Genomic DNA, 22,882 nt, shown 5'->3' with positions numbered 1-22,882 from the left:
GAGCATCGCTTTGATTTCCCTCAAAAAGGGAAAACCGCCCCAAAACCCCGTACATGAGTGGGGGAGGGGAGAGATTTCTGTCAGAGAACTCCAAAATCTCAGAGCAGGATAAGGAGAAGTAAGTGAAGACGCTTAAATCCATCTTTCCCCACGGCTCCCTCCTTCCCGCTGCACCTCCTGCCCCGGCAGGGCCGCAGACAGGGAATGGGGCCGTGCTCAGTTCATCGCCGGGGTAACATAATTTTACATGAATCAGCATGTGCCTGCAAAGCTCTGTGGGAGAAGCAAGCTTCTCACCATAACCCTGAAATCTATTCCTCTTATTTGGAACCAGTCCTTCACAGCTGCAGAATTCAGACTCTGATGTTAAGCCCCTGGGCCTCCACATCAGTGCATTACGCTTTTCTTTGCAGTCTCATTTTCCTCCATCCACACAAAGTTTAAGATTGACAAATCCTGGCTTGGGAGAACAACAAGGGGTGAGCACCTTAGGTTTTGTGAGAAATGAGCCTCACTCTTTGGAATGTTTAAAAGATCAATAAGGTGCAGTAAGAGACTAAATCATCAAGAGCGCTGGGTGCTTGGCAATGGCCAGAGGCACACTGGTTAACCACAGCAACTCTTCTTAACTACTTTTTCCACTGCATTGGTCAAATACACATCCATCATGATTATACATGTTCAAAGATTTGCTTGAACTCATTTACATGTTCCAGAAATTCTTTAAGTTGGTTTGACCCCTGTCCTGCCTTTTTAGAAAACGTGCAGGAATCGTGGATTGTTGTTGTGAGGGTTGTGTGTCACTTCCTCACAAGGGCCCCTGTTCTGTGGTTTCAGCAGGTGACAGTTATTGACAGTGGAAGGCTCAGTGGCAGGGGTCCTCATCACATCCCTTCCTTAAATGTTATCTGACCATGCAGATGGTTTTAGCTATTTCCACAGGTACTTTCAATCAACATGAGCTATTTCACAAATATCTCTGAGTGATTATTGCCAGTTAGTTACAAAAATAAAAGCATTAGTTATTATTTCACAACTACAGCTACTTCTGCAATTAACATTATTATGTTCAACATAGATCATCCATTTTAATGTTTTGCAAAAGCCAAAACTATAATGTATGTTTTCACACTGTCCGCAAACTAAAATATCATCGGTAATGATGTCCTGAGGATACAAGCTACACAGGGGCCAGGGCACTGGCCACAAAAATCTGAACAAATTAAACTATAGCAAAAGCAGTTAAAAGTGATTACAAACTGTACTATATCAAAATCGTTGTGATTAAGAATAATTTACAGAAGTCAATACATAATAGTACAGCCAACAACTCCATAGGTATTTATAACAAGGCCAGGGCAGGTTTTTGCCTTGCATGGAGCACTTGGGCCTTCCCCGGGCCCCTTGTGCCCTCCTGCAGAGCCGGTGGCATTTTCCAGCACACACAGCTTGTAACCAAGAGTCGGGTGCAGCCCAGGAGGCTCCAAGCGCCTCCTTCCAGGCTGACTCTGCAGATGCCGAGGCTGCTCTGGGCTCTGCCAGGGCTCTGCTGGGCTCAGCTCTGGGCCAGGCTGGGCCCGCTCTCCCCTCACATTGCTGCGGGCAGCTGAGCCACAGGGGGAGAAGGAAGGGACACGTCAAGGGACTTGAGGTTTACGAGAGTTTTTATTCAAACAACTGCCATAACAAACAGGCTAACATAAGAACCATAACAAACACACTGTCCTAACTACCATAACCAGCTAGCAATGCTAACTACCATAACTAACTAGTTGTCCTAACTACTGTAACAAGAAGCTGTCCTCAAGTGCTTCATCTCCTCCGCTGCTCCCTCAGTTGCTTTGCTGCAGTGATCAGAGGGGTCAGGCTGGAGAGAGGCTTGGCTGATGCTAAAAATGGGTGCTGCCAAAAGAATAAAAAAAAAGGGAAATGAACTGTTACTTTCCAGAGTCAAGTTCCTCACAGGCTCTGTTGGAAGAGGACAAAGGGAAATGGTTTGAAACTCAGGAGAGGAAAGCAGGCTCAGATTAGATCTAAGGAAGAATTTTTTAACCAGGAGAGTGGGGAAACAGTGACTGAAGGTGCCCAGAGATGTGGGAGGTGCCTCCTCCCTGGGAACATCCCAGCTCAGGTCAGGCAGGGCTCTGAGCCCCCTGAGCTGCTGGAAGATGTCCCTGCTCGTTGTGGGGCAGCAGGTCCAGGTGAGCTGGAAAGGAGCCTGCCAAGGCAGAGCAGGCGAGGATTCTGCTTGCTTTGCGTGTGGAAAGCAGCGAGACTGGAGACGATGGGAGGGGGCCCCCCAAGAAAAGCCCTCCCTGGCGCTGCTGCTTCCCCTGCAGCCCTTGGCATCCACCTGCAGCAGCTCCTGGGCAGCCCAGCGCCGCTCCTCGTCCGGCTCCAGGCTGCACTCGAGGAAGTCCCGCAGCAGAGCCGACAGGCGCCGGGGCTCCTGCAGCTGCGGGGTCCCGTTCTGCCGGATCAGAGCGCGAGCCTGCAGGGAAAGCAAACTCAGCGCTCTGCCAGCTTCCTTCACAGCCACACGTGCTCACATCGACCCCGGGCCCTCAGCCCCAGCTCCAGGGGCACTTGCCTCCCTGGCAGAGATGCTGCTCAGAGCTCATTTCTCCATGCCAACCCAAAACCAAACCCTGGTGCTGCCACAGCCATTGCAACATCCAAATGATCTCGCCTCGAGATCCAGTTTCATTGGCTGGCTTTTTTAGTAGGAACCTCCATCAGAAATAGCACATTTTGCTTCTCCAAATGTGGACAGCAGCTTTACAGGCCATTTTCAAGAGTCAGAGTGGTCTGCCTGTGTTATTTCAGAGGATTCTTAGATCAAGTGCATCTCTGCAGTGCCACTGACACCCAAGTAAATGCATTCCTGATGCCCCCTCCCAGAAGCAGCCAGTCAAGAAACAGGAGGTTTGTGATGAAGAAAGCTTAGGCTTGGTGACATGGACAAAGTAGCTTGGATTAGGAAAGAAATATGTTAGACTATGGGGATGTTAAACCATCATCTTAATGTTTTCAACAAGTTTCCCAGTGAAAAGAATCAGGTGGAGATCATCACGCCAAACCTCTTTTGGAAACTCCTGCAGAAAACTTGTTGGGTTTGGGGGTGGGATTTGGGGTTGGTTTGGGGTTTTCTTGCAAGATAACATTACAGCTGATGCACTTGCTTCACATTTTCAGGTCATCCTCACAGCCAGAAGAGCTCCAACAACGTAAATCCCAAAGCAAATTGTTGCTGGAGACTGCAGAATATTCCTCTGTGTTGAGGCTGGAGTCCTGTGGGAATTCCCTTCCCCATGTGCAGGAACCTCCAGCTGCTGCTCCCAGTGCAGGGTCACCCTGTGCTCACAGGCCCCTGCAGCCCCTGGAGAATTTGCCTCTTACCATGGCTGCCGTTTCCCTGAAGTAAGGAGGTTCTCCTTCCACCATCTCGATGGTCACGATACCGAAGGACCAGATGTCCACCTTGGGGCCATAAGGAGATCTGGTCACAACTTCTGGGGCCATCCAGTGAGCAGTGCCCACCATGGAGCTGCGCTGGTCCTGCTCAGGGCTGAGCTGAGCACAGAGGCCAAAATCAGCTGAGGACAGAAACAAACACTGTCAAAGGCAGCTGGAATGAGGAAACCAAGCACAAAGACTCCCCACGCTCAGCCTGAGAATGCAGTAGTGAAGTCAGCTGGACAAGCCCAACAAAGGAAAGATGGAACTGGACCCTTCAAGAAAGCCTCAGCTTTCGTTCAGTGGCTGTTACTGATTCCCTTGAAGCTTTGGATTCCCAGTGCTGCCCCTCTGGAAGGGCCACAGCCAGAGCAAAGGCACTGCTGATGCCCTGCTCCTCTGCTGAGCTCTGTGCTCGGGCAGCCGCTCTCAGATGGCAGCAGGGGCCGGGCAGTGCCCCCAGCAGCCCTTGTGGGGCTCTGGCCGTCACTGGGAAGCAGCCCCACACCCGCAGCCCGGGAGCGCCGTGCCTGGCCAGGAACACCCACCCAGCCTGACAGAGCCGTCCATTCCCAGAAGGATGTTGGAGCTCTTCACATCCCTGTGGATCACCCGCTTGGAATGGAGGAAATCCAGGCCCTGCAGACACTGAGAGAGAACAAGAAACACCAGGGCAAAAACCAGTGGCCAGAAGAAATCACACAAGAAAGGACAGTTTAGAATTCTGCCAGCAGCAGCTTTGCTGTGACAGGCCAGGAGTGCAGTGCACACAAGCTCCAGGCAAACGGTTCAAGGCAAAGCTGAGAACAGCAAATCAAATCCAAAAAAGACAGACAGTACCACAACAGCTGGAGAGAGAGCAAGAACAGAGTAGAAGTGCAGTGATGCTGGCAGGCCGTTCACTGCAGAGGCTCTTTCTTCTCCAGCTCATCAAAACTACAGAGAAACAAAGCCCTGAGCATGGAGCCACTCCTGTTCTCACGCCCTGTTTGGAAGGACCATCGTGTCCAAGGCATGGGAGTGACAAGCAGGATCCCTCACCTCCCGACTGACAGCTGCCATCTCTCCTTCAGCCATGCGTGTCTGTCTGACAACGTCCTGCAAAGTTCCTCCATCCATGTATTCCATGACCAGCCAGAGATCTCCATCAACAAGGAAGCTGGGAGAGGAAAACAATGGCATGGAGATGAATGTGCAGTGCTCCATTCCCCCATGGAAAATCCTGGAGTGGAGTTTTGTTTCCAGGTCACTTGTCAGTGAGGACAGAATCAGATGGAGAGACATTCCTGCCAGGCTGCCCAGCCCTTGGAATCTGCACAATCTAAAGGAGAAGGAGACACCTGTGAGAAAGGAGAGGCCTTAGATGGCAAGCAGGGGGAAAATGCAGTTTAGCAACAGCCCAGATCAATGTGGAACCACAACCCTTGGCCCCAGCTGGTTCAGCTTCTGAACTTATCAGTTCCACCATTCCCTCCAGAGCAAGGCAACAGAACTGCCAGGGTTATCCAGGGGAGGAGGCCGTGCAGCACTTGGGACAAAAGCAGTCAGAAAATCTTTCAGAAAGTCCCTTCAGAAACAGGCAAGGCCAGTGAAAAATGGGCAAATGAGGCATTTCTGGAAAGAAGAACCTGGTCTTCCTGGCATCTGTAGCAATGAGAAAGGGCTGGGAAGAAGAAGCCAAGGAAAATAATTTCTGCTGTGGTTTATCAGCACTTGTTGTGAGACACAGCAAATGGGGTCAACATGAAGGAAAAACCAAACCAAAGCAACAAAAGCACAAGGAGGGAGTGAATTGCCAGGCTGTTGTTTTGAGGAGATATGGCTGGGTCAGGCATTTTCAAAACAGGCTACAGACTACGGATGCCAGGAAAGGGTAACACAGGGCCTGTGCATGGGATAAGACCTGAAGCACTCACCTGTCCAAGAAGTTGACAATGTTGGGGTGCTTCTTGTCCTTCAGGAGCAGGATCTCATTCACAGCTCGTTCCCTGTTCTGCCCTGTGAGACTCATTTTCTTGATGGCCACCTGAAGGGACATGGCAGACCTTGAACTGGAGGAGTCTGTGGCAGGAGGCCACAGCAAACACGGAGCGATTCTTTTTGGAGCGACGGAGCCGGGCTGTGCCAAACTGCCTTGGGATGGGACACCAGAGCTCAGCAAGTGCCATTCCCACAGCCCATTGCTCTGCTGGCTGGGGGCTGCTTACAGGACACCTGGCCAGAGACATTGGGCCTTGCAAGCTCTGCAGAAATGGTCCCCCAGCTGTCAGCCTCGAACAACATTCTCTGCACCTACAGTCTTCTCAAACGGCCTCAACATTCCTACTATTATTCAAACACGTTTTGCAACCAGGAGGTAATTCTGGTTCTGTGAGAGCAGAGCAAAACAGCTGGGAACCCTTTAGCAATTCTATGGGATTTGGTCATGATTCCAGATGCAGCTGCTCTGTTTGGGATTGCACAACAAAGCAAACAGGCACATCCATTGCTCAGGTGATCCCTGTCACAGGCTGTCACTGACACCAGAGCCAAACACAACTGCAGGGTTTAGGAGAGAGCTTGGCTCTGGACATCCATCTTCTCATTTCTCTCCTTCTCCCTCTGAAAAGAGCTGAAGTAGGACCAAAACTCCAAACTGAGCCCAAGCAGGATCTCTCCCTAATTAGGCCATGAGGTACCCTTTGAAGCTGAAAGGCAGGATGGAAAAATTGCTAAATACTGTTCCCCTCTGAGGTTGGGGTGAAGATAAATTGGGCCTCAGTCTCCAGCAGCTGATGCAATCCCACTTTTAGATATCAAGACCAAGCCAGCGTGTCCTGCTCTGCCAGACACCGCTGCTCTCCTTGCATTCCTTTGGGCACTTCAGAAGGACCAAGTGTGTCCCAGCTGTGCTCTGCAGGCTGACACTGCTCTGCCTTCAGAGGAGCAGCCTGTGCAGGAGAGCTCTGCTGGCCCCAAAGCTCCAGCCACAGCTGCCAGCAGAGGGGAAAGCCCTGGAGAGCTGCCAGACGTGCTGGGCGTGTTGGCACTGACCTCTCCTCCAGTGGCCCTGTCGAGTCCTTTAGAAACGGCTCCAAAAGCCCTGGAGACAAAACAGCAGAGAAGAAAGAAGCAGCGCTTTAGGCCCTGGCAGGGAAAGCCAGCCCAGACAGGAGATCTCTGCTGCCTGCAGCGTTCACAAACACCTGGGGGCATCGAGCCTTCCAACAACAGCGCAGCAGCCACCAGCCCTCTGCCAGGCAAGGTGTGCAAGGGAAATGAAGGAATTGGGCTGCAGCAAATCCCAAATGTCCACCCTGCTTTAGTTCAAAACCTGAGGTGAGAAATGAGTGTCTAAAGAACTGGAAAAGAATGCATTTCACCCTTTTCCATTTCCTGCCTAAGACCTGCAGGTTCCACAAGGACCCTGCCATCAGGCAGGTGATGCATTTTCCCCCAGAGTGCATCAGCTCTGTGTCTGTTACTGAATGTCTGGGGTCTACTGCCTGTGCTAGAATAGAGCACTTGGTTCATCTCTGGTTTCTGTTTCTAAACCATTAGGTAAATAATCCTGACTGGTAGATACTTTTTGAAGCAAAATATTTGAAAGAAATCTTCTTGAGAACTGTGTTCTGACAGTCACCAGATGGTGAGTTGCTCTTTTAGGCAGTCCAGTTCTAGGGACAGAAGATCTTCCTGATCCTGCTCCATGCTGCAGGCAGGACACTGCCAGCCTCAGGGGCCTTTGACGGTGCCTTCTGCCCACAGCTATCAATTCTGATCAGGACTGAGAGACAGCAGGATGGCAGCCCAGTGTCTGCAGGTGTTTGGAGCTCTCCTGACTTGTCACTTGATCCTGCACCAGCACAACACCTGGCCCTGCTTGTGCAGAAGTAGCTGCCGTGCACTTACCCTTGGCCAATCTGCTCCACTTCCAGGTATTTCTGGGCAGGCTGCGCCTCGCTCACGGTGTTCCCTGAAAGAAACCACATGGAAGACGCTCCCTCCCAGAGTGAGAGCTGCCCTGCAGCAGAGCCAGAAGGCAGCCCCACTCCCTGGGGCCGTGAGCCCCTTGGTCTCAGCTGGGGAAGGACAATAAATGACTCGGGGACATTCAGCTGCAGGGCAGCACTGGGTGCAGCTGATGCCGAGACACACACACAGCACCCTGCTCGGGCACCCAGGAACAGAGCAGACGTACTCAGCTGCATCAGGCACCACTCCCCTCTCTCCTCTGCCTGCAGGGCTATGCTGCTGTCAGAATGTTCAGCCCAGGATCCCGCAGCAGAGGGAGGTTCAGTGTCCTCTTCCCAAGCAGAGGGAGGTTCTCCATCCTCTTCCCAAAAGGCTGCAGCTTCTCCATCCTCTTCCCAAAAGGCTGCAGCTTCTCCATCCTCTTCCCAAAAGGCTGCAGCTTCTCCATCCTCTTCCCAAAACGCTGCAGGTTTGCCATCTTCTTTCCAAGCCAAGGGACGTTCACTGTCCACTTCCCATTCTGGGAGAGGTTCATCCTCCTCTTCCCAAGCCACAGGATGTCCTCTGTCCTCATCCCACACTGGGAGATGTCCCCCATCCTCATCCCACACCAGGAGATGTCTGTCATCCTCATCCCCCACCGTGGGAGCTGGGCCATTCTGGTCCCACACCAGGGGACATCCACCGTCCTCGTCCCACGCCGGGAGATGTCCACTGTCCTTGTCCCACGCCGCGGGAGCCTCGCCGTTGTATTCCCACACCGCGGGATGTTCGCCCTCGTCTCCCAGAGCAGCGGGAAGTTCACTGTCATCTCCCGGCACTGAGGGAAGGTCACCATCGTCCCCCAGAGCAGCAGCAAGCTCACTGCTGTCTCCCTCCTCTTTGGCCTCCTCTTTGGAAGCAGAGAGAGCCACAGGAGGTGCTGGTGCTGCTTTTGTGCCCTGTGGACAGAGGGCAGCGTGAGGGACGGGAAGTTCTATCTCAGTTGTCTCCTTATTTATCCTCAGCTGCACATCCAGCTGCACTAAGCAGAAATTGGGTTTGGAGCTGTTCAAAGTAACAATGGGCTAAAGTCAACATTGCCACTTATTGTTGGGTATTAGATATTCCACCATGGCTAAAGCCAGCAAGCAATCCTCTGCCTGCAAAAGCAGACCTGCAGCTCTTTAAAAGCTCTTCAGCAGAAAAGGAGAAAACTGCCAGGGATCCCTTTGCTGCTGCTGCTGCTGCAAAGACACTGACAGGAACTTTCCTTCAGCCTCCCAGGCTGGCGCCCAGGTGCCACATGCCGAGCTCACAACTTGCTGCACAATTCCAAACACCAGAGGTTCCTTTCCCACTCACCGAAGGAGGAGGAGCTGCTCGGGATCCAGACATGAGGTGCCCTGCAACGGGAGAGGGAACATGAACCAGAAGCTGTTAGGAGAAAAACTGCCTGTGGTGGGAAATGCCACAGAGAAAGGCAATCCTGAGAGAGCATTTTGCTTTCACAGCATCCCTGCAGGAGCCACAGGCCCTTCCCACTGCAAGCAAGAGAATGGCACAAAATACTGGGCTGGGTCAGTTCTTGGCTGGAGCAGCAAAGGGAGGGAGTTGCAGGCTCTGCTGGCACAGAGTCCCCGCTTGAGGGAACAGAACCCCCCAGGGCTCCTTGCAAATGCTGTGCACGCCCCGCTGGCTGCAGACACCCCCTTTTTCAGCTGCAGCTGCTGGCAGGAGCTCTCCCAAAGCAATGGTGTCTTCATGGCAATTTGGTTCCCAAGTCTGCCCAGTTCCAGAGGGGGAACAGAAAGCACACAGCAAGGCCAAAGGCACAGATGCTGCACCAAGGGAAAACCTGGACTTACGTGCCAAGTGGGTTAAAAAATACCCCGAATAAGCCACAGTGTACAGGGTGCCAACTGCAGCAAGCACGTGCTGGATCATTTTGGCTGCGCTGCACACGTCTGCAGCCTGTAGCCCTGCAAGCACAGAAGGACACCCGTCAGGCTGGGCTGGCTGCTGAGAATGCCTCGGGCAGGAGGATCCTCCGGCAAGGAGCCCAGAGCCACTCTGGACACTGAGGCCTCCGTGTCCCACAGCAACGGGAACACCACGGGAACGTGGCAGTGTTCCGGTGACAGCACAGCAGCAGCTGACGCGGAAACTGCCTGGAAGCTTCTCCTGTGTCACAAAGGAGCACAAAGAACCCTCCCAGGGCACAGCCTCTTGCCCAAAGGATCCAAGAGGAACTCGGGAATTGCAGCAAACAAGGACACCCCATAGCCCAGCCTGAACACTGAGGAGGAACAAGGACGGCACCAAACCAAAGGAATCGTGACCTTTAGTCACTGATACTTCTGACTAAAAGCAGCAAGCCTTGTTCCACCTGGGATCTTTGTTCTAGTTCTAAAAACAAGCAAGGTTCTCCAGTCTAAATACACAGAAGGCAGGAACTGGGGAGGAGGTGGGATTGGGAGACAGGAGGAGGAGGGAGAGAGGAAAAGGAGGAGCAGGAAGAGGAGGATCAGGAGCAGGAAAAGGAGAAATAGGTGGTTCTAGTGGCCACAGCTTCCCTGGCCCTGGCCTTGCTTCCACCTCGTGCTGCACGTGAGCGGGGAGGGGGAGCTCGTCCCAAATCTATGAGGGGGTCCCTGAGAGGGTGGGTTTTTTTTGGGATGTGTTTGGAGCTTGCAGATTGTGGAATTGAGCTTTAAATATTGTCTGGCGTCCCTGGAACTTTTTTTTTTTTCTCTGTGTAGGTTTGGATCTTTCAGGACCCCAGAGCTGAGCCCCATGGGGGGATCTTTGGGGGTCCATGTGGCCATTGCCCAGTATGGGCAGGGGAGGACATTGGTCCTGGGGACCCCTGAGAGAGCAGAGGAGGGGAACCCCTGGGACCCCCAGAGTGGAGAGAGAAGAGGGGGGTGATCCCAGAGCTGGGGAACCCCTGAACCGTTAAAACCGAAAATCACGGAAAAAGACTCTCTGACTAGTTCAAGTTAGAAAGTTGTGTGCTTATTACACCGGCAAGAGGCACGGGGGTTGTCTTCAAATTGCGTGACCGCTCCGCACAGGGTTCTTTGCCTTCTGTTTATTTCCCAAAATAATACATATGCATAACCCCAGCTCCTCCTATCCCCGCTTTTTATTAAAATGAAGCTATTAGTCCTTCACACGTGCGCAATTCTTCTTTTGAACTGCGTCGGTGGTCTCGAATTGGGTCAGTGGACCCAAGGATGAAGTCAGGAAGGTCTTTGTCAGGTGTCTGTGACCCTCTGGCATCATCCAAGGCCCCCTGCTTCATGATGGATTAACACAGAGTCCAGGTGCTGGGCATTGTTCTACTGGTTTCAATATTTTCCTATAATGGTTCACTTGCTCCACTTCTTTCTACCAATGAGGTCATAATATAATAATTAGCTTTAGCTTAAGCATCTAATAATCATTAATCTATTGTTGGTGTATCTAACTTCACTATGAATTGGTTCTAACCCTCAGCTAAAATCTTAACCCTTTAAAATCATGATTCATTCCCCACTCCTTCTTCAAGGTTAGTAAATTCTTTTAATAATACACAGATTCTTCTTCATCTAGTAAAGCTGTGTGGTAGGTGTGTCTTAAAACTGTACCATATGCTCTCAATATTGAAGTTAAAGCTGCTACTTGCCGCAACAGTCTCCAATTCCAAACAAGTACTATAATAGACAAAATCAAACTTATACCAACTAAAATAAGCAAAACAATAATTGGATGAACTAAGGCATTGAGCAAGCTGATTGCCATTGGTGACCACCCAAAAAGCACTTCCCACCAATGATGGGATGGGCCTTCTTCTGTTCTTTTAAACACTCCGTATAGTCTCTGTGTCATGGTGTATTGTAATCAAAGTTCTCTTTTCTTCATCTTTAATTTCTCTAAGAATTTTACTTAGTTTATTATGTTATATCAGTTGGGCAACCAAAGTTAAATTCATCCCTATAGGCACAGGTTTCTTGGACAGTAGTGAAATTTGTTTTTATATGTTGATACGATACAACAGGTGCCCTATAGGAGAAGTCTTCCTTCAATTTTGGCAAAGTTACAAATGCACAAGTTAAATGAGTTTCATTCAAAGTAATCTCTTCTACCATTATAGTGGGGCATGCTGTCCTAAGACAGACACAGCCTTGTGGATACACAAGTAAGGTTGTCTGGTTGATGGGATGCATTTCAAAGTGACAGATTTTTGCTCTGTATCCAGAGTCTAAACTTAGAGCAGTTAGTTAAACATTTGTCACAGTATTTAGGATTCCTGGACAAACACATATTTACATCCCCAAACATTTCTTCTTTCTTACACAGTTGCATTTGTAATTTTTAGTATCTGACCCAGAGATTTATGGGAGTCAAAATCACAGGTTTTCCTTTGGTACTTATATACTAGTTACATTATATGGAAATGGTGCTGTATTAGCTGTAGTTATAGCAATAATTATAAATGCTGCAAGTAGGTAAGCTACACCTACTTGATTATCTATTACAACTACAACCCTTTCTATTCTTTGGGGAATTATTACACTGTGCTTATCATTTCACCTAGACTCTGTTAATTTTCCTGAGAAAGTTTTAATTTCAGTTCGTTGTCACCTGACATAACTTTCCAAAGTCCTTCAGGAGCCTTCTTCACTCGGGAGTGATGGATCCAGGCGTTTTGTTCCTTAATCTTGACTGCAGTAAAGGTGGTGAGAAGCACTTGGAATGGTCCCTCCCACTGTGGTTCCAGAGTCTTCTCTGCAAAAGACTTCACATATACATAATCCTTGGGCTGTTAATCATGTATTGGTCCATCTAATTTTCTGCTTTGAGCCCCAGCCACATGTTTCTCAACTTTTCTGAGTTGTTTGTTTAGGGTCACCACATATTGTGGAAAACGTGGCTCCCTATCTGAAGACATTGTGGCTAGGACTCCAAAACATGGTATTATTTCTTGTGACAATGCTTTGCTTACCTCCTGCGCTTTGGCAGTTCTTGTAGGGAAAGCTTCTGGCCACCCTGAAAAGGTGTCTGTTAACACCAATGGATATCGGTACCCCCTCTCCTGGGTAGTTCTGAAAAATCAATTTGCCATTGCTGCCCAGGTCCATATCATCTCCTAATCTGCCCCAAGATTTGGTTTGGGAATATTTTTGGGATTAGTTTGGAGGCAAAGGCTACATTGATGAGTTACCTGAATTACTGTGTAAGTACTGTGTAAGTTTCTGGTTATGATTCTGTCTTTCAAATAATTACACAAAGCATCTGTTCCCCAATGTTCTTTTTTATGTTCATCTTTCACTAATGACCACAGCATATAAGAGGGGATCACAAGCCTTCCTTTCCCTTCATCTGTAATAGCCCACCCCTCTTGGTTCCATTTTCTTTCTCAATAAGCTTTTTTCTTTTTTACTGTACCTTGGTTTACCTTTAATAGAAATTTGCCCATCTGGAATTAAGGTTGCCTCAACTGTTTCAACAATTACCTCACCTTGAGGTGCTTCTTTTGCCTCTCTATCCGCCAGCTCATTCCCTTCTTCCAATCCAGAGCTCACTTTCTGGAATGCTTTGATCACTCTGTGTGTATGCACAACCCCAAAGGCATACCTTGAGTCTATGTAAATGTTGATTTCCTTTAATCCTAAGGTACGGGTCCAGGCAATTATTTCAGCCGTTTGCACGGGGGTGTTTGTTGGTAGTAGATTACCTCTCTGCAGGTGGTAACTGCATACCCAGCATGCCTCTTTCTGCTGAGGGTGTAGCTGTTTCCATCAGTAAACCAGGTCTCAGTGTCCTCGAGAAGGGTGTCCTTCAGATCCGGGCAGCTGGAGTAGGCAGCTTCAATGGTCTCCAGGTGATTGTGGATCACTGGTTCTCCCACACTACCACTGAGGAAAGAAGCTGGGTTCACAGTGTTAGTTACCACAATTTCTACATCATCTTGTTCCACCATTATAGCTTGGAATTTCAGGAAGCTCTGTGGGGAGAGCCAATGTCCCCCCTTTACTTCCCAGTGCAGACACTGTGTGGGACACCAGCACAGTCATCTTCTGGCCCAGGGTGAATTTGCTTGCTTCCTGGATGTCCAGCACCACTGCTGCATTGGCTCTGAGACACCCTGGTCATCCTTTAGTTGCTGCATCCAGTTGTTTGGAAAAGTAGGCAACTGCCCTCTGATACAGGCCTAAGTCTTGTGCTAGTATTCCCAGAGCAATCCCTTGCTTCTCATGAGAAAACAGAAGAAATGGTTTACTCACGCCCAGAGTTCCCAAAGCTGGAGCTGACATGAGGGCCTTTAGCTGGTTGAAGGCGTATGTGGCTTCTTTTGTCCATTGGAGATCTCTGTTTCCCTCCGTGATCAGAGCATGCAGGGGTTTAACTAACAGTTCATAATTATAAACTTACAGTCTTTATTGTCTGGGGCTTTGGGGTTTGGCATGTTGCTTCCTTGCAGTCTTGCCTTAGAGTCTTTTGTTCAGCACTGACCTCATAACCCAGGTAGATGACTGCTTTACTACCTGAGCCTTTTTCTGAGATACTCTACACCCTTGCAAACCCAGAACGTTCAGGAGGCTTCCTGCCCAGCCCACACACGCCTCTTGGCTTTGGGTAGTTATCCAGAGGTCGTCTACACACTGCAGCAGCTCTCCTTCCTCTGATGGAGCTTCCCAGGACTCTGGATCTCCTGCAAGTTGTTCTCCAAATCTCCTGGGGCTGCTGCTAAACTTCAGGGTAATGCCATCCATGTGAGCTGAATCTTACACCCACTCTTGGGATTCTCCCATTCGAAGGCAAAAATTTTCTGGCTGGCTTCAGGGAGAGGGAGGCAAAGAAGATATCCTTCAAATCTAAACCCATAAACTAGGTTAATTCAGGTGTTAAACAGGTTAACAAAGTGTAGGGTTTGGTAACCACTGGGTATAAATCCTCAGTTATCTTATTAACAGCTCTTAAATCTTGTACTCTTTGGCACGATCCATCAGGCTTTTTCACAGGTAAAATAGGAGTATTGAACTCAGACTGGTACTCTTTTAATAGCCCTATCTGTAAAAAATTCTCAGTTTCTGGGTTAATCTCTCCTCTGTCTTCCTTCTTTAAGGGATATTGTCTAACTCTAAGTAGTTGTTTTTCTTCTTTAGGCTTCACTTGCACTGGGGTGCATTCTTTGCTCTCCCTGCTATGTTAGAAGCCCACATCTCAGGAGATACTTGATCCATTGTTTTCTTTTACCTCCAAAATGATTTCCTCATCTGTTGCTTTTAACTGCTACACAAACTTATAAATGCCCACTTGTTTTCCAAGTTTATATTTTGATACTTTGCAAAAATACACTTTTTCAGATTAAGAGGGCCAGTTGCTCCTCTTACTATAACATAATCATCTGTTATAGACATCAAGACTTGATTTATCACGGAGTAGGTTGCCCCATATCTAGTAAAAATTCAATTTTCTTAGTTTCCATTTTTCTTAAACAACTTGTTATCTCCTTGCTCCTCACAACCAGTTGCTATTAAAATCCTTAGAGCTCTCTGAGAAGCCTTTGTCTCTTTAAAATGACAAAGTGCCTGTCTTGGCCTTCTCTACCTAAATGTCTGTCTATGCCACAATTTTTCACACTGAATACAGCGAAAACAAACCCAGGGTTCAAAAGGGCAGCCCTTCAGACAAGCAACCTCTATTAAATTTGGTCTCCTCTGATTTCTTATTTTATTTCTAAGACACCTCAGCTACTTCTTTTTACTCACATGTTCTGGGACCCCCTGCCCCCCTCCCCGGCCGTCCCGCCCTTCCCAGACCCCAGACCCGCCCTTTTCCTTCACCTTTGCACCCCCAGATCCCCCAAATTCCCCAGTCCCCCCAGTTCTCCACTCCCGGCGCTTTCTTAAGGGGGTCCCAGGTGGTTCTCAGAGGGCTCCAGGGCGGTCGCAGGGGGATCCAGGGGGATCCAGAGGGATTCTCCGGAATTCCCCCATCCCCGCCCCCGCCCTGCTCGGTCCCTTTCGCGTCCGCGACACAGCCTGGGAGACCGGGAATCTGCCCAGCTACCGGTGACGTCACTGGCAGATCGGGCTGCCATTGGCGAATAGTAAGCAGCGGTGTCAGGGCTGTGCGCGGGGCCGGGCCCGGTTGGGTTGGGTCGGGTCGCAGCGGAGCAGCGCCATGGCTGCAGCGCTGGGTCTGGGGCTGCTCTTGGGGCTCCTGGGGCTCCTCGGGGACCCGGGGGGCGCGACCAAAGGTGAGTGGGAACCCCGAAACCGGGAAACCCCCCTGAACCTCCACTTTGGGTCCTGTGACCCCCCTCAATCCCCTTCCCCAGCACCAGGACTCCCCTGTGCTCTCTCATCTGGCACCGGGATACCCTTGAATCCCCATTTCTGGTCACCGGCACCCCCGGAGCCGCCATTTTAGGGCACCGGGACCCCCTAAACCTCCATTCTCAGGGAGGGGCATGCTACATAACCCCCACTTTGGGTCCTGTGATCCCCCTCAATTCGCTTCCCCAGCAACGAGACCCCTCTGTACTCCCTCATCTGGCACCGAGATCCCCTGAACCCCCATTTCTGGCACCAAGACCACCCTGAACCACAATTCCCGGGCACTGGGACCCTCCCTGAACTTCCATTTCCAACAACCGGAACCCCCTAAACCTCCGTTCCCCAGCAGGGGCACCCCACATAACCCCTTTTTGGGTCCTGTGATCCCCCTCAATCCCCTTCCCCAGCACTGGGACCCCTCTGTCCCCCTTCATCTGGCATCGGGACCCCCTGAACCCCATTCCTGTGCAGGGAAACTCCCCCAAACCGCCACTCCCGGGCATCAGAATCCACTGAGCCCCCATTCCTGAGCACGGGCACCCCTTGAGTGCCTATTTCTGGGCACTGGGACCCCCCTGTAACCCCTTCCCCAGCACTGGGATCCCCTGAACCACCATTCCTGGGCAGGGAAACCTCCCTGAACCCCCATTCCTGGGCACGGGGACCCCGTGAAGGTTCATTTCCTGGCAGCGGGACCCCCTGGAGCCCCTTATCTGGCCCCAGGACTCACTGGATCTCCCATTCCTGGGGATCAGGATCCCTCTGAACCCCGAATCGTGGCATGGGAACCTCCCTGAACCCCCATTTCTGGGCACTGGGTCACCCCTGAATCTCCATTTCCGGACAGCAGGAGCCCCCCACATTCCCGTCAGTGCTCTGGGACCCCCCCTGCCCACCCTTTCCAGGCATCCCGCTTTTCCCAGACCCTTTGGACCTTTTCCTTGACCTTTGGACCCTCCAGATCTCCCCCGTTTTCCACTCCCGCCCCTTCCCGAAACAGGATCCCAGAGGGTTCCGGTCACAGCGGGGATCCATAGGGATCCAGATGAACTCCCTGGAATTCCCCTTTCCCCCATCCCCTCCCCACCATATTCCCTTGGTCTCTTTCTCTTTCCCATCTCCCAAGCTGCGTCCCCGGGATCCACCCGCCTCTCCCAGCCCCAGCCCCCCCTTTCCGTGAGCCAGGGACCCCCTGGAGCCCCATTCCTGCCTTTGCCAGCTCCCAGACCCCACTTCCCTCAACACCGGGGACCCCTGGACCCCCTTTGGTGGGCACAGGGACCCCCTGGATCCCCCATCCCTCCTCTCCCAGTCCCTTCCTTGAGCCTTGGACCCTTTCCAGTTCTCCCAGTTCTGGTTCCTGCCCCCCGAGTTTCTGCGTCCCCCCCACATCTTCACCCCCTGCTCGTCCTGAAGGGAGTCCTGGGAGGTCTGGGAGGGTCCCTGGGTGGTTGTGGAGGTCCCAGGGAGGATTCTGGGCCCTGGGACCCCCCTGAATTTTCAGTTCTGGGCACTGGGATCCCCTTGCACCCCCTTATCCAGTACCAGTCCCCCCTCTGCAGCCCCTTTCTCATCCATCCTTCCTTTCCCAGCCCCCAGACCCCCCTTTTCCTTGTCCCTGAGACGCTCTGCACCTTCATTCCTGCTTTTCTCAGCCCCCAGTTCCTCCTCTCCTCTGCATCAAGGACCCCTGAGCCCTCCATTCACAGGTCTCCCCACCTTGTGATCCCTTTCCTGGGCTCAGGGATCCCCTGGAACCCCTGTCCTGCTTGCACACCACCGCCCCCCCCCCTTCCATAACCCTGGAACCCCCTGAGCCCCCATTCCTGGACACCAGGACCCCCTGCAGGCCCTTTCCTGTCCATCCCACCTCTCCCACCCTGCACGCCCTTTCCTCGGCCCCAGGATCCCCAAACCCCTTCCCAGCTCTCCCAGTTCCCCTTTCATTGATCCATGACCCCCTCAACCCCCCCAAATCTCCGTGTCCCCCCAGTTCTCCACTCCCTGCGTTACCTGGATGTGGCGGTGTCAGAGCCCAGCCCGGGGATCCCCCAGTTCATGTCCATTGGGTTCGTGGATGGGATCCCCTTCACATGCTACGACAGCGAGTGGGGCCAGATGGAGCCGCTGACACAGTGGATAAAGGATGGAGTCGAGCCGGAATATTGGGAGAAGGAATTGCTGTGAGGAACCAGCACGTGGCTGCCAGGAGCCTGGAGACAGCGCGGGAGCGGTACAACCAGAGCGGGGGTGAGTGGGGGGAGCTGTGGGGCTGGGATGGGAATTGTAGGGCTGGAATGGGAACTGCAGAGCTGCATGGGGCTCCATGGGGCTGGGATGGGAACTGCAGATCTCCAATGTGGATTTCCAGGGCTTTGAGAGGCTGAAATAGGGATCCATTAGGCTGGGATGGGATATCTTGTGATCCACAGGTTGGGATATGGATCCATGAGGCTGGGATGGGATCTGTGGGGCTGGGATTCAATCTGTGGGGCTGGAATAGGATCTGTAGGGCTGGGGTGAGGATCCATAGGATTGGGATGGGATCCCTAGGTCTCAGGTGTGCATTCACAGGACTCCAAGGGGCTGAAACAGGGATCCATTAGGCTGGGATGGAATAGCTTTTGATCCATGCACCTAGGATGGGATCTGTGGGGCTGGGTTGGGATCCATGGGGTTGGGATGTGGATCCATGGGGCTCCAAGAGGCTGGGATGAGGCTCTGTGGGTCTCCATCAGACTGGGGCTCCATGGGGCTGGAATGGGGCTCTGTGGGGCTGGGACACAATTCCATGGGTCTCTGTGGGTGCAATCCCCCCAGGTCTCCACACACTGGTGACAGTTTATGGCTGTGACCTCCTGTCCAATGGGAGCATCTGTGGATCGCTACGGTATGGCTACAACGGGCGGGATTTCATCTCCTTTGACCTGGAATCTGGGAGATTCGTGGCAGCCGACAGCGCTGCTGAGATCACCAGGAGGTGCTGGGAACAGGAAGGGACCGAGGCTGAGGGTTGGACGAATTACCTGAAGCACGAATGCCCGGAATGCCTCCGGAAATACGTCGGATATGGGCAGAATGAGCTGGAGCGCAAAGGTGGGAGCAGAATTCCTGTGGGAATTTGGGATTTGGGAATGGAGGACTTGGGAACACCGTAATTCCAGTGGGAATTCCATGGCTAGATCTCGCCCCAATCCCATTCCAGTGGGAATTCCATGGGTAGAGCTCACTCTCATCCCATTCCCATGGAATTCCATAGTCAGATCTCACCCCCATCCCATTCCCATGGAATTCCATGGGCAGAGCTCACTCCCATCCCATTCCAATGGGAATTCCGTGGTCAGATCTCACCCCAGTCCCATTCCCATGGAACTCTATGCATGAATTCCACCATTATCCCATTCCAGAGCCCCCTGATGTCCATGTGTCCGGAAAAGAGGAACACGGGACGCTGATCCTGTCCTGCCACGCGTACGGATTTTACCCCAGCACCATCGCAGTCAGCTGGATGAAGGGGGATGATACCTTGGATCAGGGGCCGGAGTGGGGCGGGATCGTTCCCAACAGCGACGGCACCTTCCACACCTGGGCCAGGATCGAGGCGCTGCCGGAGGAGCGGGAGCTGTACCGGTGCAGGGTGGAGCATCCTGGAATGCTGGAGCCCGGGATCTTCGCTTGGGGTGAGGCTGGGAGTGTGGGAATTGGGAATTTGGAATTCCCAAATGGGGATTCCTCTCCCCCTCCTCACTGTCCCGTGTTTCCAGAGCCGACATCTGGTGGGAATCTCACCGTGGTGGTCGCTGTGTCCGTCGTCGCTGCCATCCTCATCCTCACCGTCCTCATCGGATTCGCTGTCTGGAGGCTCCAATCTGGTAACACACGGGATGGGGGTCAGGAAGGGGCACAGATCCACCCGGTGCCATTCTGGGAATCCTGTGCCACCAACGCTGATCCCACTTTGTTTCCACAGGGAGGAGGGACAGGAAAGGCTACAACCCGGCAGCCGGTGAGTTCCAGTGGTGGATCCAGCTCTGGATCCCCTCTGTGCAGATCCCAGGATGGATCCTGGGGTTAATCCCTGTGTGTGATCTGTGCTGGAATCTCATGGATCTTCTCTTTCTGCAGGAAGGGATGTGGGAACCAATGGCTTGAGCACAGGTACAGAGCAGGATCAGGGTGGGGATTCCAGAGGGGGATCAGGGCAGGATGGATGGACTGGGATCAGGGAGGGATTCCAGATCAGAGCAGGGTCCAGAGCAGGATCAGGTGGAATTGTAGAGTGGGATTGGGGCTGGATTCTGGAGCGGGATCAGGAGGGATGTATGGAGCACGATTGGTGTGGGAGGGATGGAGTGGGATGAGGGAGGGATTCCAGACAAGAATCTGGTGGGAGGGGATGGAGTGTGATCTGGAAGGGATTCCAGACAAGAATCAGGTGGGATGAAATGGAGCAGGATCAGTTGGGACTCCAGAGGAGAATTGGGGCAGGATGGATGGGGTGAAATAGGTTGGGATGGATGGATCAGGGTTGGGGCAGAGTGGGTGGAGTGGGATCAGGTGGGATGGATGGAGCAGGATTGCAGCAGGATTGGGGTGCGGTCAGGAGAGCAGCTCCTCCTCTCCATGGGCTTCAGCCAGGTCCATCCTGTGGAATGGGGACAGGGACAGGGTGACACCGTGACCCTCTCGCATCCTGGCAGGAATCACCACCTGAGCGATCCATGGAGCCAGATCTGGCCCCTTCCCTCTTCCCAGGAAAGCTGAGAGCTGCCAGCAGAGCTCATCCTGCACCTCTGACCCACCCCACAGCTCTTGCTAACGGATCAGTTTCCTGTTTTCCAGTGTTTTGAAGGCAAGAACCACAAATATTCCCAATGCTTTAGTTCTGGTGTGAAATTATCCTGCTTTGGGCAATAAATCCTGCTTTGGGCAATAAATTCAGGTTCCCTCCTCCAGTGTCTGGCAGTTCATCTCTGGGAGCCAGGAATGGGAATGGGGTCACTGGGAGCAGGGATGGGGACACCAGGACTGGGATGGGGACACCAGGACTGGGATGGGAACACCAGGAGCAGGATGGGGACTTGCCAGCCACACCCTGCTCCTCCCCTGGGATTAATTTCCCGCTCCGTGCCCCATGTCCGAGGTGTCCCCAGGAGGGTTTGGCTGCGTTGGGCTCCTGGAGGGGAAGTGCGATGGGGGGAGGGGTCAGGCCAGGCCTTGTTGTCCCCAGTGGTCCTTGAGTGTCCCAAAATCAGGGCTCGGGATCTCAGAGGGGTTCTCTGGCCATGACATGAGCATGAGATGGCCGTGAGAGTGACCATGAGTGACACAACCCTGAGATGACTATGACCATGGGATGACCACAACTGTGACCATGACCATGAGATGACCATGACACAACCACAACCCTGACCATGAGATGGTTTGGACCAAGAGATGACTATGGGTTGGCCATAGCACAACCACGGCCTTGAGGTGACCCTGATGTGATCGTGGCCATGAGATGACCGTAAAGTGACAATGACATGACCGTGAGATGACCATTACAGTGAGATGACCCTGAGCATAAGATGATGGTGATCCGGAAATGACCATGACATGACCATGACCATGTGATGACCATAAGATGATCATGACAGTGGGATGACCACGAGATTACCATGACACCACCATGGCCATGAAATGATGAAGGCCTTGAGATGACCATGACTGTGACCATGACATGATCTTGACCAAGAGGTGACCATGAGATGACTGCAATCGTCTCACACCATGGCTATGTGGTGATCAAGACCATGACGTGATCATGACCATGAGATGATCATGGCACAACCATGGCTGTGAGACAATTGTGACCATGAGGTGACTGTGAGATGACCATGACCATAAGGTGATGGTGATGACCACAACTGTGGGAAATAAGCCTTACAGAACAAGGACCTTTCCCCACTTTGTTCAATCCTGTTCACTTCTGTTCACTCTAGGAAGGTTCAGCTGCGGTTGGATGGCCAGAGAGTGGGTTGGTGGTCACCTTGTGTGTGAGATAATGATTGGCTGGGGAGATGCATGGACCACATCATCAGAGAGCTGACTGTGTCAAGGAACGTGTCAACAGCAACACTGCAGTAACAGGCAGCCACTGCGTGCTAATTTTGTTTAAGTTTGGGTTAAACTTGCTTAAGTTTGGGTTAAGTTTTATCATTGTGACCACTAGAAATAAAGGGATGGGACTATTTTCAAGCTAGGAACGATTTATTGCTCAGATAAATATCAGCCTCGGGGGCTGTGACATTTTAGAGGAGCAAGCTTTCGGCCATAGCTCAAGAGTAATCACAAGTTTCTTTGTTACAAGGCAATATATAACTTTTTTAACCAATAGACAGTTGCCACAGGGTTTATTTTACTTTTCTAACCTATCACCTTTACTTACTTCTGCTGCACTGCAGATACTTTTATCCAATGGGCTTCTAACTCACAGGCACACATATGCTTTGTCACAACTTTTTTAAACTCTTGGCTTTTTCCATACAATCACACCCCCACATTATAAACCCTTCACTGTCTTACCCAATACAGTTTCTTACTTACTTAAGGCATATTCTCACCTATAACTATAGAAATACAAGTTTATGATTTTTCTGCTTAATATCTGTGTATTGTATTTTTACATCAATCTAAGCTTCTTCTGAGGCTGCAGATCAAATCTTTCAGTGTCTGTGGAAGTTTCTGTTTTTCCAATTTCCACAAAGTTTCAAGTATAAAAAGGCTCAGTTTGTTACAATAAATGATCTTCGGAGCAAGCAAGGAGGTTCATGTGTCTTCATTGACCATTGGTACACATGACCATGAGATGGCCATGATGATGACTCAGCTATGATCCTGACCTGGCCATGAGATGACCGTGTGATGACCATGACAGTGACCATGCCCATTAGGTGATCATGACCATGAGCATGACACAATGAGCATGAGATGGTGACCATGAGACGACCATGACCATGAGCATGAGATGATTGTGATCAAGGACGACCATGAACATGAGATGATGGTGATCAGGAGATGACCATGACCATGACATGACTGTGGCCATGAGTGGACCACAAGATGATCATGACCATTTCATGACTGTGGGCATTTCATGACCATGACACAGCTGTGAAGTG

General features: G+C 51.5%; 1 protein-coding gene and 1 pseudogene across 2 annotated transcripts; one reads left to right on the top strand and one right to left on the bottom strand.

The window, feature by feature from the left end:
• Nucleotides 1–1,466: 1,466 nt before the first annotated feature.
• On the bottom strand, nucleotides 1,467–9,493 carry LOC135286377 (uncharacterized). The gene is made up of 10 exons (XM_064399511.1): nucleotides 9,258–9,493; nucleotides 8,755–8,795; nucleotides 7,348–8,351; nucleotides 6,490–6,538; nucleotides 5,373–5,482; nucleotides 4,498–4,615; nucleotides 4,005–4,104; nucleotides 3,400–3,596; nucleotides 2,354–2,491; nucleotides 1,467–1,902 (listed from the first exon to the last, which is right to left on the bottom strand). Exons 1-10 carry the CDS (start codon nucleotides 9,334–9,336, stop codon nucleotides 1,813–1,815), a joined length of 1,926 nt encoding a protein of 641 aa, XP_064255581.1. The 5' UTR covers nucleotides 9,337–9,493; the 3' UTR covers nucleotides 1,467–1,812.
• Nucleotides 9,492–20,670, top strand: LOC135286410 (class I histocompatibility antigen, F10 alpha chain-like; annotated as a pseudogene). The gene is made up of 8 exons (XR_010350728.1): nucleotides 9,492–10,051; nucleotides 17,713–17,969; nucleotides 18,540–18,815; nucleotides 19,127–19,399; nucleotides 19,484–19,591; nucleotides 19,690–19,725; nucleotides 19,845–19,877; nucleotides 20,420–20,670. The product of XR_010350728.1 is annotated as a class I histocompatibility antigen, F10 alpha chain-like (transcript).
• The last annotated feature ends 2,212 nt before the right edge of the window (nucleotides 20,671–22,882 follow it).

Source organism: Passer domesticus, chromosome 26 (genome assembly GCF_036417665.1).
Source record: "Passer domesticus isolate bPasDom1 chromosome 26, bPasDom1.hap1, whole genome shotgun sequence".
NCBI classification, from domain to species: Eukaryota; Metazoa; Chordata; class Aves; order Passeriformes; family Passeridae; genus Passer; species Passer domesticus.
Note: the sequence above shows the minus strand (reverse complement) of the source record. Positions and strands in the feature narration are given on the sequence as shown.

What these genes read in the sequence shown, in the direction of transcription:
- LOC135286377 (XM_064399511.1), bottom strand. Translation starts at nt 9,336, where the DNA reads ATGATCCAGCACGTGCTTGCTGCAGTTGGCACCCTGTACACTGTGGCT. An exon ending in ACAGGGCCACTGGAGGAGAG is followed by an intron (nt 5,483 to 6,489) that starts GTCAGTGCCAAC and finishes ATGTCCCTTCAG; the next exon opens with GTGGCCATCAAGAAAATGAG. An exon ending in GGACGGCTCTGTCAGGCTGG is followed by an intron (nt 3,597 to 4,004) that starts GTGGGTGTTCCT and finishes TTCTGTCCTCAG; the next exon opens with CTGATTTTGGCCTCTGTGCT.